Here is a 16,562-nt window from a genome sequence, read left to right as displayed (position 1 = left end):
CTATTAAGCAACACAACATTGCTTTCAACATTGATAATAATAAGAAATGTTTTTGAACACCAAATCAGCATATTAGAATTATTTCTGAAGGATCATGTGAAAATACAGCTTTGCCATTACAGGAATAAATAACATTTTAAAATATATTAAAATAGAAAACAGTTATTTTAATTTGTTAAATTGCACAAAAAATTACTGTGTTTTTTTTAATCAAATAAATGTAGCCTTGGTGAGGATAAGAGCCTTTCAAAAACTTTAAAAAAAAATCATACTGACCCCAAACTTTTGATTGGTAGTGTACGTTGAACTTTTTTTTGCTTCTTTTAATTGCTTGTAAACCGTTTTGTCCAGTTTTTTTTTAAATATGTGCCATGGCCATCGATCCGTTTAGGGCTCAAAAGTCGAGTAGAGGTTTTCGTGCCCCTTTTCCTCTGGTCATCTGGTCATCTGGTAGGCTGTCCTGTGTTTGTTTGCTGACTGTGTGGGGCCGTTGAAGATGAGTGTGTTAAAGGTTTAACAGGATTACCTGCCATCAACATCATCAAGGCCCAAAGAAAACAGCCGCCCGGGCCTCTCCTCCATCACACGGCCACTTCTTGCTTTAATAAACCTCTTCAGGATTACGGTGATATGAGTCTCCACACCCTTCAAATGATCTCTTTTCTTCTTCTGTTTACTTTGGAAGTCAGAGAATGTATTGTTCATCAGTGGAGATCACACTACCCGGGCACGTTTGAATTAATTTGTTCTTAACATCCCCGGTTGGAAAGAAAACGGTGCTCTGCCGGTTGAGGTTGTCATCAGTCAGGGGGGTTTTAATCGTACTTTAATTTTATGACTCTGTGCGAGTGTGCGTTTGTGTGTCAGCCGTGGTGTTAGAAGCACCAGCGTTGCACAGAGAAGTCTAATTTAATTCGGGAGGGCCAAAGAGAAGGTTTCTGAAGAAACTAACAAGCGCTGGGAAAAGAGGGAGGGAGTGAGAGGAAGAAAAAGAGCGAAAGACAAGGAGAGTGGAGGAAAACAACAGCTTTGTTTGTTGACAGATGCTTCTCCTCTTATGGTCTGTTAATTGGATAACAATGTAAACAATCACCCATGGCATCTGTCTCCTGCCATTGGAGTGCCACCTTGTTTCTCTCATTCCCCTTTAAAAGAGAACAGTCATCAACACAAACACGGGTACACATCTGCGCCACCCTAGAACCTCATTTACTTCTGCCAGATGATGTGGTGTTATAGCAGGATTTCAGGTTCATTTCCATTTTAAGTTTTTCTTAAGCGCTCGTATGAAAGAAATGGAAGGTATCCTGCTGGGAGCAACGTGTTTTTACAACGCTCTCCCTGGTACTACCCCCTCCTGTGCCCTCAGGTCAGATTGAAAAACAAAAGGCATAAGTCACACGCTAAAGTGAGGTTTGGGGCAACACAGCTAATGTGCTGAAGCGGGTGTGATATCTGTACTACCCCCCCCCCCCCCCCCCCCCCCTCGAGATGCCAAACCTGACGACAATGCACTTTCACTTTGAACTTACTGTCGTCTACGCATTGCTTTACTTCAGGTGTGTTTTGAGGCCTTTACCTCAAAGCTTTTCATCTTTTGAATGTAAAAAGTGGTTTTTAGATGGTTTTGTATTATGGATCAGATTCTATTCTATCTTTAAAGTAATTGGGTATCATAAATTAACCATGAAAAATTGTTTTGCAGCATTAACTGTCAATTTCTTCATACACTACCGTTCATAAGTTTAAGGTCATTATGATTTTTTTAAATGAAATTATTACTTTTATTTGAAATTAGATGCATTTATTTGATCAAAAGGGACAGGAAAGAGACATTGCTACAGAACATTTCTATTTCAAATGAATGCTGTTTTTTTACTTTCTATTCATCAAATAATACATTTCCATAAAATGACAAAAAAGTAGCACAACCGTTTATCAAATATTTATTGAGCTCCAAATCAGCTTATTAGAATGATTTCTGAAGGATCTTGTTACAATTCATTGGACTAATGGCTTCTGAAAATTCAGCTTTGCCATCACAGGAATAATTACATTTGAAAATGTATTAAAATAGAAAACAGGCATTTTAAATTGTAATAATATTTTACAATATTACAGTTTTTTTGTTTTTTGTTTTTTATCAAATAAATACAGCCTTGGTGAGAGACTCACCGACCCCAAATCTTTAACAATTTAGTTGCTGTAAAATGTGTTATTCATGGCTATTTCATGATACCTAATGCATAAAAAAAAAAAAAGTATTATCCATATGTGAAATGCTGCTAATTACCAGAGAAAATTATGACTTTCAGTTATTCCCCAGTATGACCTTTTGATATGCCAGTAAGAAACCACCCACAACATATTAGTAACCACACAGAAACACTAGAATCATCATTTTAATATGTAAAAAATTGGTTCTACATCATTGTGATGAATGAAAAAACATGGTTGGGACCAAGAAACTCATTTCATATAACGCATTTCTTTTTTCCATGTATGTTGCATACAACTGTTTTTATTCAGCTTTGTGATATCCTGCAATGTCCTGTCCACTTTCACTGAAATTACACAATACAGTATGTTAGCTTTATTCTCTGACCCTGTCACCTTCTATCCCAGCTGCTTTCAGCTCTGTGTTTTAATTACAAGCACGGAGAGCTGGAGGGGTCTACGGAGTAGAGAATAGGCCTTAATCAGAGCCCTGTCACCAGGCTGCAGTTAAGCCCCTGTCCCGAGCGCTGTGGCCGCGCGGTGTGCGGACACCCAGGTGTGAGCAAAGGCCCCGTGTAACAGGAGAACGCTCTGCTATTAGCTCACTACAAAGCAGCCATCATCTCCCGCTCTCCTTTTCTCTCCCGGCGCAGGATCGCATGCTGCTTACACAAGCGCTCTTCACTCCTCGTCGTCTGGGAAAATCCCTGAACTGAGATGCGGATGATGGTCGTGTCGTCACAAATGTCAGTTAGTTTGCTGTTAAAAGTGTGGCCAGAGATTGCAGTGCTCTTGGATAATGAAGTCGGGATCCTCTCATGGAGATTATTGCTGGCTGATGAGTTCTCACCCAGTCGGTGTGGCACAGCTATTGTGTTTGGTTTGGATCGGTCCATTTGCGATAACAAACAGCAACTATCTCAAAAGGAAACAGGACACGTACCTCACACAGGGACATTATCACATTACGATGTTAACCAATGACATCAGATGGCCAGACCCCACACGTCGCATAGTTTAGGAGGAACGGCCAGTCTTAGCCTGCACACCTCATGAACTGTTTGTTAATAGATTACATTCTTAATATTGCACTTTGTCTCCCCAGTTTTCACAAAAATATCAAAACACCATAACGGTTTTCAAAATTGGTAATAGTAAGAAATGTTTCTTGTGCAGAAAATGAGCATATTAGAATGATTTCTGAAGGATCATGTGACACTGAAGACTGGAGTAATGATGCTGAAAATACAGCTTTGCCATCACAGGAATAAATGACATTTAAATATATTAATATAAAGATCAGTTTGTTTTACTTATTTTTATGATCTATTAAATGCAGTATGTGAGCATTAGAGACTTTTCTTTTTTTTTAAACAGTTTAAAAATCCGACCCCAAACTTTTGAACAGTAGTAAAAATATTTTTTACATTTTAAGTTATTAAATTAACAATGAACAACAGTATAATTGTTATTGATTAATTGGCATTAACTCTGTGCTGTAAATTATATTTATTATTGCATAACTAATGTAAAAAAAATCTGACTATTGATATTGCAAGAAAATGTGCACTTTTTGATCGCTTAAGCATTGAAAATTAAGTGTCTCAAATTGATTTATTTTTCCTTTGTCTCTCCCCAGATAACGCAGTTAGACCCGGCATGGAATCTGTTGGAGGCTAAACTCTTCCCTCAGGAGACCCTGTTCCTGGAGGCCAAAGAGTAGGACCGATCCGAGACGTCCCAAGGCGAACGAGAAGAATAAGCAAAGAACTTTTAGCATGATGTCCGACCGGATACACACACACACACACACACACACACACACACACACACACACACACACACACAAGCCTTCACACACGGTGCGTTGTATATGAATGCTGAGTGTACATTTTATGCACACGGAGGCCTTCACAAGCACATGGATAAACGATCACTCTCCTCACATAACTGCAGTGTAATGTTTTTTTTTCTCCACCCAAAACGTAAGGTAAAAAAAAAAAAAAAAAAAAGCAGAGGTGTGAAATTCTAAAACAGCCAGCCTCACAGACATGGACTTCTCACTATGGCTGCTCTTTAGACATGTTTTGTTGAAATGAGAAAAAAAAATCAATTAAAAAAATGACAAATAAATAAAGGTCATATAAAAAGAGACATTTCCTGGAGAACGCTGGACCATTTCCTTTCCCAAGGGTCTCAGAGTCCCTGGGTCTCAGCGTGGCTCTGAACGGACCATCATCCCCTCAGAGCCCGGCTTCTTCCTGATACCCAAATTGATGATACTTGGTTTTAATCTCATTTGCTAATGTTTTTTTTTTTCTCCATTTATTTTTCCCTTTTTAAGTTTGATGCTGTATTAGATTTAGGTTGATATACATTATATAAAGGATATATGAACATGCATGTCTCTTGCCACTCTAAATTTATTTTTACCTTCATGTGTGAATGACTATATCATCATCATGGCATCATCAAACCAGCACATGGTCTCATCCTGCATTTTAATATGTGAGGTAAATTTAAAGGATTATGATGCAGTATTTACTAACCCTCACGTGTCTTTCCAAAGCTGTAGGGCTGTTTTCAAAGAAGAAATTATGAAAAATTGAACTTGGGACAATCTGAATGGGGACTGGAGCTTCAAAAAGGACAATAAGAGTGGTCTTATGTGACTTATGCGCTATATTACAAGTCTTCTGAAGACATATATTAGCAGTCAGAGAGAAACAGACAGAAATGCAAGTCGTTTTATCACTTAAACTCTTGGTCAATCATTGCGAAAAGTAGCAATGTTCAATTCATGGATCAATGGTTCTTTTGAATGAATTGTCTGATTTTAGTTAATAGATTCATTAACGAATTGGACTGAATGACCAGGACAATTCTTGAAAAATTCTCATTTTGTGTTCCACAGAAGAACGCCATACAGGTTTGGAATATGTGGGTGCGCAAAGCAGCATTTTCATTTTTGCTTGATCTATTCCTTTAACTTCACATGACAGGAGTGCAGTCACACAGCATCAATCTGTTTTTACCCCATTCTTTTCCAGATTGAGATTGCTGCAGTCACGTTTGTTATCAGTTGTTTTGAATCTATTGATTCAATGAGGAAATGACATTCTAGGAATACTCCAAATATCTTCATTGCTGATGTGAACAACATATGGTTAACATTGTAAATCACTAAAGGAGCTTGTGGCTTTTTTCTTCTTCTTTGTTTTCCACTGTGAATGAGACTAGACAGTGGCGTTCACATGTTTGGTCATGTATTCAGAAAGGACTCAACAAAGAATATTCAATGATTACTCTGATCAACTGTCTGAATGCTACACAACATATGCAGAGACTGAAGTACAGACGTTGAATGGAGAGTTTGAGGAACTTTTTTTAAGCTGTCTTTGAGAATTTCAGACATCTCTGATCAGTAAAACTAGTCATTATGGCTATTTTTCCCCATTTAACTCTGGAATGCTTACTGTAACCTCTACAGCTCCATACGTTTTAATGAGAGAGAAAAAGAGACTGCTCTTGTATGGGTTTAGTCTAGTTAAATTATTGGTCAGATTATGACTTGGTGGAAAGCTAAAGAAATTGATCGTTCTGTTGAACAATAAGCGCTCTTGAATGTTTTATGTGAAGTACAGTTCCTCGTGTGCACATGACATTTTTTAAACTGGAAAGAGTCTAACCTGCAGGCTGTTTCATTTGTGTTGCCTTGCTGTTCTCACGCAAGGACTCTGAGCGTTTAATGTGTGCATCCAGTCATACTTCCACTGCGGATGATGTGCCCTTAGAAGACATGAATCATTCTCTGTCTCTCACACACACTGAGAGTGAACTTAGCATTTTAAACCAACTCAAACATTGTGTTGTTCTGGTCATTGAGTTCAGTATTCATTTCAAACAAAGGAGAAAGCAACCTTATTCAAAGTGACAACAAACTAAATTACAGCTCTCTTGTGATCCTTCAAGCTTGGTCGGGTAACACAATTCTCTGAAATCGGCTCTTGTGTGATCGTCAGCTGCAATGTGAGCATTTGCAAAATGTGAACACTTCTTCCTTTGAATATGCTAACTTCATGTGCTGAAATTAAATGTTGTAAAATACGAGTAATGCCTGTGTAAATTGGACTTAAATGTGTTTCAGAATCCTGGTATCATGTTTAGTTTGGCCTGATTTATCTACTCCTGTGCTTTCAAGAAAAGAGCAAGCACTGAAAGGTAAGATTTTCTCATTTTCTTCCAAGTTTTCATCATGCCAAATCAGGTGTGAAAGACTGGCAAATCCAGCCCGAGGAAGAAATGCTGGTTATGCAGTTCTTGTGTGCGTGTGATATTACTGTTTCAATGACTGAATGATAGGTTAATACACGCAGACATCAGCTTTGCACTGACACAGAGAGCAGTGATGTGCAGGTCGGAAATGCTGTCATTTAAATAGTGAACTGATATTTATTTCGGCTTGATCCGGCTTGTCTACGCTTTATCATCATTGTTCTTTTGGCAGGTGTGTTCGGAGCAATATGAGAAGAGTGCAATAATTCCCACAACTGAAACAGTAATCATCCTGTTTTTTAAAAAAAAAAGAAAGAAAAGAAAAAAAGATTTAATACACTTGATTGTTTTTCCTCCCATTTTGTGTGGTATTTTGGGAAAGTATTTTATTAGCTTTTAGACTTTATATAAATATTTTATAAATAATATGACATTTTTATTTCTGTTTATTTGAGGTTTATGGTATATGTATGCATGTTTGTATTCATGTAGGATATATATATATATCAAAATGGACAACCTGTCAAAAGATAGAATAAAAGTGTATATATATATAGAATATATTATTTGTGTGTATACAGTCTATATATATATATATATATATATATATATATATATATATATATATATATATATATATATATATATATATAAGATGCTGCCTTAAATTAAGTAGTCAACTTGGATCTTTAAGTCATTTCAACTAAAATTACATTACACTGACTTAAAAAATTTGTTGAATCTTGTGTAACATAAAAAAAGATGAAAAATGCTTAATTTATTTGAATACCATACCATACAGTATATCAACATTTTTAAAGGTTTGTTAGAGATATTTAGTTTTGCATTTGATGTCATGATTTGATTTCCTTTTTCTTTTTTTATCACTTGTCAGAGCTGTGACGTCTCAATCATTGACCCTGAATTGTAGCTCCTGTCAATCAAGAATCCGATTTTCCAATGCCATCATGGTTTGATCCCAAACTCTCTACTTACGGACAATAGTAATTTTGTGGCTTCCTGTGACACAGATTCTCCTCTGGCAACATCAGGTGGTGACTCCATTCTTCTATAACAAAAAGAAGCGTTCAATAATGTTTGACTAGTCTTTAAGGGTCAAGAATGCTGCTGGCCCTTGGAGAGAGAAGAGAATTCTTGACGCAAGTGATCTCTTCTTTGAAGCAGTTCCTGATCCCACAGCATCCACTCACCCAACGATGCTGAAATCCCAGACTAAACTAACCTGGAGGGTCACTCAAAGTTTACTTTCTCAGAGACGCTAGAGAAACAGAATCTATGCGGCTTAAAGAGTCGCCCGAAAAAGGGGCTCATTTGTGGTGGGCATTGTGTGCGAATGGAGTGAGTGAGGCGGGAGGGGTTGGTGTGAACAGAAATAGTTTTATTGGCTGCAACTAAAAGAAATACTTCAGTCATCCTGACGGATCTCCAAGAGTTTTCAATAGAGTTTTTATGTATTCGAGTTTTACTTTCTTTAGGTATTGAGACCTGAAGATGATCAGACTGCAGATGGAACTTTCTTTTTGACTGTATAGGGATGATTCCTCAATTAGGGAACCTTTTTAGGGAAAAAGATTTTTGCTTATTTTGTTTTTCCCCTAAACTTTTAAATCGATTAACCTTTTTTTGTGCGTCTCTAAATAACTGAATTAAATTTGCCAGAGTCTTTAATGCATTGTTAAAATTCTAGTTTGCACTTTTTCCTAATCACAGGTTTAGTTAATTTGATATTTGTTTTCAATTTGTTGTTTTTTATAAAATAAAGACATCTAGCCATTTTTTAAAGAACAATTGAATTTAAAAGGTTTGAGTTTCTGTTTGGTTATTGGTTATGAAAGAAATGAGAGCAGCAGGTTGAGAAATATCATTCTATTGTAATATTTTTTGAATTTAGTTATATATTTTGATGAGGTTCAGTATATGAATGATTAGATCTTAGTAAATGACAAATGTAGGCTTTCTAGCACTTATTTGGCCATTGATGAATCCTTTTTAACCCCAAAAATAATACAAGTAAAAACTGGTATCAGAAATAGTTGCAACTTTATACTTTATTTTCCAGTGAATCACAAATTCCCAATTTTGTCTTAGACAAACAACATCCAGTATATGAATTGATTGCTGATTTCATATAAATTATGAATATTTACAAAGAAGCATTAAGACGTCAGCTGTCCGTCAAAGTAAAGAGGTAAATCTGCAGGGTAAACTGTTTTTAATTTTCATTTCAAGTTATTTCTTTTTTATTACTTTTTTTGGCATTGAATGAAAATATTTTATATTTTTACCAGAGCTATATTAATAATGTCCATAGGCATAGTATAATGCTATTCAAAATGTATTTATTTGTTTATCAGTGCTGTTGTTATAGGCTAGGTTGTATTGTACGTCATTGTTCACTCGCCAGTTTTGACACGTCAATAAATGTCGATCTCAAAATTTTCGCTTTTCACAATTTTAATTAAGACACTAGCCAACTTCATTAATTTCTTGGTAAAATTAACGGTGACAAATAATAGTTTTCTAGGCCTAATTGCAGAAAAGGTAAACCAGGTGCATTTATTAAATATTTCACGAAGTGTTCAGCAGCTTTCAGCGGTGATCATTAATCTTTCGATATTAAAAAGTTGTCCAGAAAGTAAGTTGACACGGCCATTGTCCAGGTTAGCACAAACCCCGCGTCCCACTCCTGTCTCATAAAAAAATTCTGCAAGGGAGAAAAAAAATAATAAAGCTGTGGCATTCGGATTATCGTGGACGAGGATAAAGCATTAAATGGGGCTAAAGGGGCCTGAATAGGTGCAGTGGCGTGCGAAGAGAAGCAGAGTAATTATTGCTTCATAATTGTGTTCTTTTTCTTTTTTTCAGACAGCATCACACTGCAGAGCCCCACTTGGAGCGGTTGTGACATTTAGGAGGCCGGTCTTTGTGCTCAACACTTCAAGTTTAAAAAACAAGGCCAATTGAGTCGGCGCAGCTCAAAGCCCGAACCATTGTGAGGGACCACATTGAGTTTGGATTTGGGACAATGGTGTTTCTCAAATTTCTTGCAAAAACCTATACTCCATCTGTGATCTCAATGAGCGCTCTTTCATTGGGTTCCTGCTTTTCTGTTTGATTCGTTTGTAAAGGGAGGCAGATGTGGATGGATGGAGGCCGCATTTTAATTGGCTGCTGCCTGAACAAACTCTCACATCATCTGTCATCGGTGATTCTGCATCCATGGTGTAAAAAGTGGCGTCTATACAGTAATAAGTGGGGGTTTTTTATTTCTAAAATGGCCTGTTACATTAGGACGCCTTGATTAAAAGTACATTCTCATTTGACAGTTTTACAATTTTCAGTTAGAACAAAAAAGAAGACTAGAATATTTCTGTAAAAAAAATTAAAACGTGATTTACATTGCTTTAACTTAGCAATATAAGTAAAGCAATTTTCGATTTTTTGTTTGTTTGTTTGTTATAGGGCCTAGGCTATCCTACAAGATTCAACTCATTTTTTTAAAAGTCAGTTTAATGTAATTTAAGTTGAAATGACTTAAACATCCACGTTGATTGTATAGCCTACTACAAATTTTGAGAGCAATTTTTTTTTTTACAGTGTTGAACTAAATAGTGTAGACTATTACCAACCAGACCACGAACAGATTGCATTAATATTTGCAATCCACGAAGATTAAATAAACTTGTTTGGTAATATCCAAATAATTTGTTTTATTAAGCTATATAATATAAATGCACTAAGTAGGCCTATAGGCCTGGTTGCTTGATTAAGTGCATGAATTAAAATAAGTAGGCCTATACACTTCAAAATTAATAGCCTACTTACTTAGGCTATAGGCTAAATAAATAATTATTGAAAATAAAATATCTTTTAAACTAAAGCAAACCGCATCGAACAAGCGTCCATCCCGAGTAAGCCAATAAAAGCTTATTTTAACGCAGTTATTTTAAGCGCTTTGTTCTGTGCCTTTAGGGGAATGCCATTGCTGCGCTCAAGGGTCCTGCGCGGCGCGGCAGCTTTTCATGTGAACAAGAGGTTAACAACCTAATGAGGACTTGGAGACGAGATGAAGCGTGTAAATACACTGGTTTTTCTAAAAACCCGCGCGCTCGGCACCCTCATTCCCCTTTTTATCTGCTACTCTAACCTCTGCTGCGCTCTGCGCACTCAAACCATTCCAGCAGGAGTTCCTCGGGGAGGCAGTTCGGGTCCAGCCGCGCTACGGCCGGGTATCAGCGGAGAGAAAGATCCTTACAATAGCGCTCCGGGGTGCTGGAGGAACAGAGACATGCTGTTACATATGTCGGGTCAAGCATCTCTTTTGTGCCTCTTTAAAAAGGTGTAAAACTCAGTCAGCGGTGCAGATTCTAAAGGGAGTGAAAGCCTTGTATGGGTTTTTGATGCATAGGTCTGATGAACTGTTGAAAGAATGTTGAATTTCCTAAGTGCCCACAGTCAGTTTTAATTGCCCGGGGGCATTTAATTGGAATTCACAGAGACGCCCATTCAATGGAGAGGTTTTCTTTTTCAAGTAAAGTGTGTTGAGGGACGGATTCATTATTTAAACTACATAAAAATATAGGTTCTGCATGAACAGAATTAGTAAATGTAGCCTACACTCTTAAAAATAAAGGGGTTTCAGTGCGTCTTTTAGAGAAGAACCACCTATCAAAGTTGTCTCTGTGGTTGTTCTGAGATTTTAAAAGTTCTTAATGTTTAGATAGGTTGTTTAGATCAGTGTATTGGCTAAGAATATAAGTTAATTGTGAATAGGCTATGATTGTGCTATATAATGAGCTTTAATGTTTAAAAATGCATTTGTTGGTATTCTACATTCTACCTTAAATTTTTGGCATTAAGTAGCTTAATATAGGCTATACGTTGTTACTTTTTAGTTTGTGTGTTGGTTACATTCCGAAAGTTGTGACTATTGTATGGCCATCCATCGACAGAACAGCTACACAAAACCGGCTTACTTTTCATATCTGTCAAAGATCACAATTGCTCAGAGTTGTGCTTTCATCATCTCTCAGTTTATGAACAATCAACGCCTGCTTGCGGTTTTGTAATGATCTCGGGATGTCTATTTTCAGTCGCGTGAGATCGCTGCCGAGATAATGACTTTGAATGTCAAAAAGCTTTAGTTTAATATCGTCTCTATTAGTGTGCTGGTTGGGTAATTAAAGGTGCAGATGAGAGCAGCGGGGGGACAGATGGCATTTGCTTACTGTGATTGAGTGTGTAAACAATGGGAAACAGTGCAGGCCCACATCACTTTATCGAAGAGTGCGTGAAATTCAAAGTCCAGGTACCAGAGAGAACCGTACAGCGAGAGATGACAAAAAGCTGCTTTAAAGTTTTGGACAAATGCAGAACCATTTATTCAGAAAGAAAAAGGAATAATATTCAGCTGTACGCCTGATGCTTTTTAGCAGATGTAAGCGAACAATATTTAATTTAACAATTTTTTTGATTTTGACTGTTTAATTTATATATATATAAATGGAACAGTGTACAAAGAGTCCTTAAATAAATTATGAATAGGCCTATAGGAATAAATGCAGTAATCCTCCAGTAAAGAATTTTCATTATTTCAAAAGGCATTTTAAAGTGCTCAAAATGTTAGAATTACGACACCCTTACTTTGAAATATTGGATAAGTATATAAAGAAAATTATGTTTATTGTTTAAAATACGATGCTACTGCACGAACAGACTAATTAAAGCATTGCAAAAATAAGCTAAATGAATCTCGTTGGAATTTTAAAACCTGGCTAGTAGGCTACAATAATAATCCTTTCGAATAATACAATAAAATTGTCTAATTCTATAATAATTTAACAACAATAATAATAGCTAGGCTATTATTAATTGCACTTTCTGTTGATTTTCGTATTTTGAACAATCGGTAGACTTTTAAAAGTATTAAGATCGTTCGAAAATATAAAATGGTCAAAGGCATGAAATATGTTCGACTCGAGTCACATTAAAAACAAGGTTAAGCAACAAGAACGCGCTTACAGTAAAGAATACGATGCCAAGGAGAAATAAAGTGTTTTAATTATATAGATGTTCGACAAATAATACAGAGAAACAGATAGTCTTCCAAAGCCTTGACATAGGCTACACTATTCCTTCAATCACGTCAAACCATGAGAGACTTGTTAATGTCATATCAAGCAGTACATAAAAATAGTGTTAATTTAATTTAGCTCAGATAATTAGGCTACTATCATGTCCTGTTTAAATCGATGAGAAATTCCAAGCATACACTGAACATTTTTTAGTCTAATAGCCTGTTTAATTCAGGGTAGCATATGTTCTAAATGAATGCTACACACGAATGCCATTTTCAAAATACGAAACAATGTTTACAGTAAACAATTACAAACACAATTACAAACAACGAATTGCCCTTGACAACTTACCGTTTTGCGTTTATCGACATTGACGTCATTCTACGAGGCACTGGCTCTTCACTACACCAAACCTTTAGAACAAAATCTTGTCTTTCAAAAGTTAAAAAAACGTGTTACTTATTTAGGCTGAAATTCAGTTGTAATGAAAATAAATAAATTTGTTTGCTGTTCAAAGTCTGGAAAATCCCGTGATCACGTTTTAGAAAGCTATTTTGACTAAACGGCAATGCCAAATCGTTCAACAATGCGTTTAAAGAATATAGGCTATAGTAGCAATAGTCAATTGTCTTACAGGATCTATTGCCTGTATTTTAGTAAATAATTTCTTATGATAAAAGTTTTATGTTTTAGCTCTGCGTGGTGCTTGTTATTTGAGAAAAGAACGCAGGTGGACACAGTTGAAAAAGAGACAAGCCAATCAGATCGCTCCTTCCCCCTTTGGCCAATGACAGGCGCCACATTGTTGTCAAATTTGTCTAATGAAAACGTGGGCGCAACAATAGATCGAGAGGGATCTGTATCCACTGAAGATCTCTCGAGGAAGTTAGTGTCTCACACTGGCTCCAGCAGCAAACTCTGCTCTCTCAGACTCTCGGCTGATCATTGAGTTTAAAGTTAGTTTCGCATTGCATTCGATGGATTTTTGTCTTTTAAAAATTTATTTTATTTGTGTCAAACGAAAGTTTGATTTCTAAAAGAAACAGTTTGTTTGGGCTGCTTGTGGACTGCGCGCAACAAGTTGAAGAACTCACTGGAAAGCGGTGAAAGCAATCACAAGTGTTTTCTGATCTCTTCTTGAACATTGGCATTAGGGCTGTGTTCTTCGTCAAGTGCTGAGCTGAAGAAATTCGCCGGGTATCGATTCTGCCCAATGCTTATGAAACATCTCCAATCGAAGACTTCGGTTGCGCACGTATTTTAACCTATCGATCGACTGTTTGTTGATTCGGAGAATATGGATCTTCGTTCAGAGATCCCACCTTCCTCCCAGGCAGGTTCGCAGGTTCATCCGGGCGCCGCGGCCGCTTCCGCCTCCATACCGGTTTCCATGGCCAGTAGCCTCTTGAGGGGCCCGCCGCTGTTGCTTCGCGCTACGGAGAAGTATCCACGAACGCCCAAGTGCGCCCGGTGCAGGAACCACGGGGTGGTGTCTGCGCTGAAGGGCCATAAGCGCTACTGCAGATGGAAGGACTGCATGTGTGCCAAATGCACTTTGATCGCTGAGAGACAGCGCGTCATGGCCGCTCAGGTTGCGCTCCGCAGACAGCAAGCGCAGGAGGAGAACGAGGCGAGAGAACTTCAGCTGCTCTATGGCACAGCAGAGGGTCTAGCCCTGGCCGCTGCCAACGGCATCATACCTCCCCGGCAAAACTATGAGGTCTTTGGCCCAGTTACCAACGAAACAAACTCTGGTAGGTGGATAAATTCTACTCATGTGTATATATAAATTCTTAAAAATAAAGGTTCCAATTAGAATTTTGGAACCTGTGCAATGTTTTCTGTGCAATGTTACACTCAATATGTTTATCTGAAGAACCTTTAATGAAACATCAAAAACTTTTTGAATCTATCCAACTTAAGAACCAATTGTACTGCAAAGTGCCATTGGAATTTATTTTCAAAGAATGGCATATTTATCATGTATACAGTACGGTGTAGGTTCATTAAATTTAATTCCTTTCACTCTCATAAATATTAATTTCATCTAGCCTACTTACAATCCAAGAAAAAAAAGAAGCTATTAGTGTATGGCAATTATTGACGTGCATCAATCTATTTCAGGAGAATCAAACATCCAAAAGTTCGAGTTGTTCACCAAGGCGCATTTATCAGGATCGATGACCTCACAGCAAGCGGCTGGAAAGTCCGTATCCACAGACACCGAATCCGTTCCAGGAATGTCGTCTCCAGATATGCGTCACGGCTCGGGCTCGGAAAACGGTGACCGAGAGTCCCTCGTGAGTTCGCCGATAGCCAAACCATTAAAAGACGGCTCGGAGACGCCAGGCTCCATCAGTCCACTTGGCTCAGACTCCGGCTCGGAGACGGATAAAGACGACCAGGAGCCCTCGCCCTCCTCCACAGCATCGCGACAGATGAACGCCATCGACATCCTAACGAGGGTTTTCCCCAACCACAAGCGCAGCGTCCTGGAGCTTGTGCTTCAGGGATGCGGCAAAGATGTGGTGCAGGCCATAGAGCAAATCCTCAACAACAGCGGCCAAGCCAAGGGCCCAGAGGAGCCCTGGACTGCGGAGCGCATGCTGCAGAGCGCACAGTCACACATGTCCTCCAACCCGCGGCCTGTGTTACCTGGAACCATGACCCTCAGCAATAGATCTGCCTTCTCCCCTCTGCAACCCAATGCGCCACACTTTGGTTCCGACCCGAGCACGTATCCTCTCAGCACACATTTGGGCCTGAACCCACTCCGCCTGGCATATTCGGCTCACAGCAGAGGCCTGGCCTTCATGCCGTACTCCACCACAGGTCTGATGCCAACACTGGGCTTCAGGCCGCCAATGGACTATGCCTTCAGTGACTTGATCAGAGACAGGACTCTCTTGCATAAAGATCAGAGCTACACCAATGGACTGTACGGTCCTCTAGTCAATAACACTCCAGAGAAACAGTGAGATAGTGTTTTCCAAAAGTAGACAAAAGTGTTTAAGACTCCCAGACCTGAAGATTCCTCATCCCTAAAGACTCGGGAGGCCTTGTGTTTCTGTATATAAAATAGGCTATGTCTAGTTTAATCACCAGGTTAAAAAAAAATGTGTTTGGTGGTCGTGGCTTCTTTGAAGTTTGTGATTAATCAAAAAAGAAAATGGTTACGTGTAAAGGTTAAAGTAGTTTGGATGGCGTTACTGACACTGCCGCAGCGCAAAATGACACGGGGGTGAATTATTTTAGACCTTTAGCAGAGTAACCATAGTATTTTCAAGTAATGTAAATTGTGTATTTTAAAATCCTTCACGTTTGTTACAATCCATTTAGATTATTTACCAAACGGATTACGCCCTCGTGTGATGCTCGTACAATTCCTAGAATAATTTGCTTCATCATTTGAAAAAAAAAAAAGGGACTGTTCTATAGCATTATTGTTATTGTGGAAAGTCTATATTCCATCTTTTTTCTGCTCAGTGTCTGTAAAATCGTGCCATGTTTATTCAACAGAACAAAGTTCTTTTGGATTCAATATGGTTACTGGCTCAAGTAGACATTTGTGCTCCCTTTGTGAGTGATATATATTGTGTTTTACACGACGAAATAATGTATATTGCATTTCTTGATGATAAAGTCATATTTGTCAAAATCATTTTCTCAAAAAAAAAAATCATCAAAAGGAATCTAAAAAAAGATGTAAAACGATTGTTTGTTGGATGAAATTGCTGAGTTGAGACGTGTACATTTCTCTGTGTAAATTTTGCAGAAAATAAATGTTATTTTATTCTTACGTTTTGCTTGTTTTGTGCATTAAAATAGTTTCTTGATCTGCTTACTTTTATAATATCATTTGGCCCATTGTGGCATAGTTAAATGCACATTTGCATATATAATAGGTTATCTAACCAACTTTAACAATAATAAACAATTGCATAATTATAACTATAGGCTACTAACAACAAT

The 16,562-nt window shown here is 37.8% G+C and overlaps 2 protein-coding genes across 4 annotated transcripts in view; both read left to right on the top strand.

The window, feature by feature from the left end:
• faf1 (Fas (TNFRSF6) associated factor 1) overlaps positions 1 to 4,620 on the top strand; it is a 68,573-nt gene extending 63,953 nt beyond the window's left edge. For both annotated transcript variants that reach the window (XM_082188289.1, XM_082188288.1), the window contains exon 19: positions 3,857 to 4,620. In XM_082188289.1, the coding sequence (XP_082044415.1) occupies positions 3,857 to 3,940 (84 nt within the window). In that variant the 3' untranslated portion in view covers positions 3,941 to 4,620. The remainder of the gene's footprint in view (positions 1 to 3,856) is intronic.
• A 7,801-nt stretch (positions 4,621 to 12,421) lies between these two features.
• On the top strand, positions 12,422 to 16,357 carry dmrta2 (DMRT-like family A2). 2 transcript variants are annotated; one of them, XM_082187685.1, is made up of 2 exons: positions 12,422 to 14,344; positions 14,718 to 16,357. In XM_082187685.1, exons 1-2 carry the CDS (start codon positions 13,888 to 13,890, stop codon positions 15,566 to 15,568), a joined length of 1,308 nt encoding a protein of 435 aa, XP_082043811.1. In that variant the 5' UTR covers positions 12,422 to 13,887; the 3' UTR covers positions 15,569 to 16,357. The 2 variants fall into 2 exon arrangements, with proteins under 2 accessions (XP_082043811.1, XP_082043810.1); XM_082187684.1 differs by having other exon boundaries at positions 12,424 to 14,344; positions 14,715 to 16,357.
• The last annotated feature ends 205 nt before the right edge of the window (positions 16,358 to 16,562 follow it).

Source organism: Leuciscus leuciscus (genome assembly GCF_965113295.1).
Source record: "Leuciscus leuciscus genome assembly, chromosome: 13".
NCBI lineage: Eukaryota > Metazoa > Chordata > Actinopteri > Cypriniformes > Leuciscidae > Leuciscus > Leuciscus leuciscus.
This window is presented reverse-complemented; position numbering and strand designations above follow the sequence as displayed.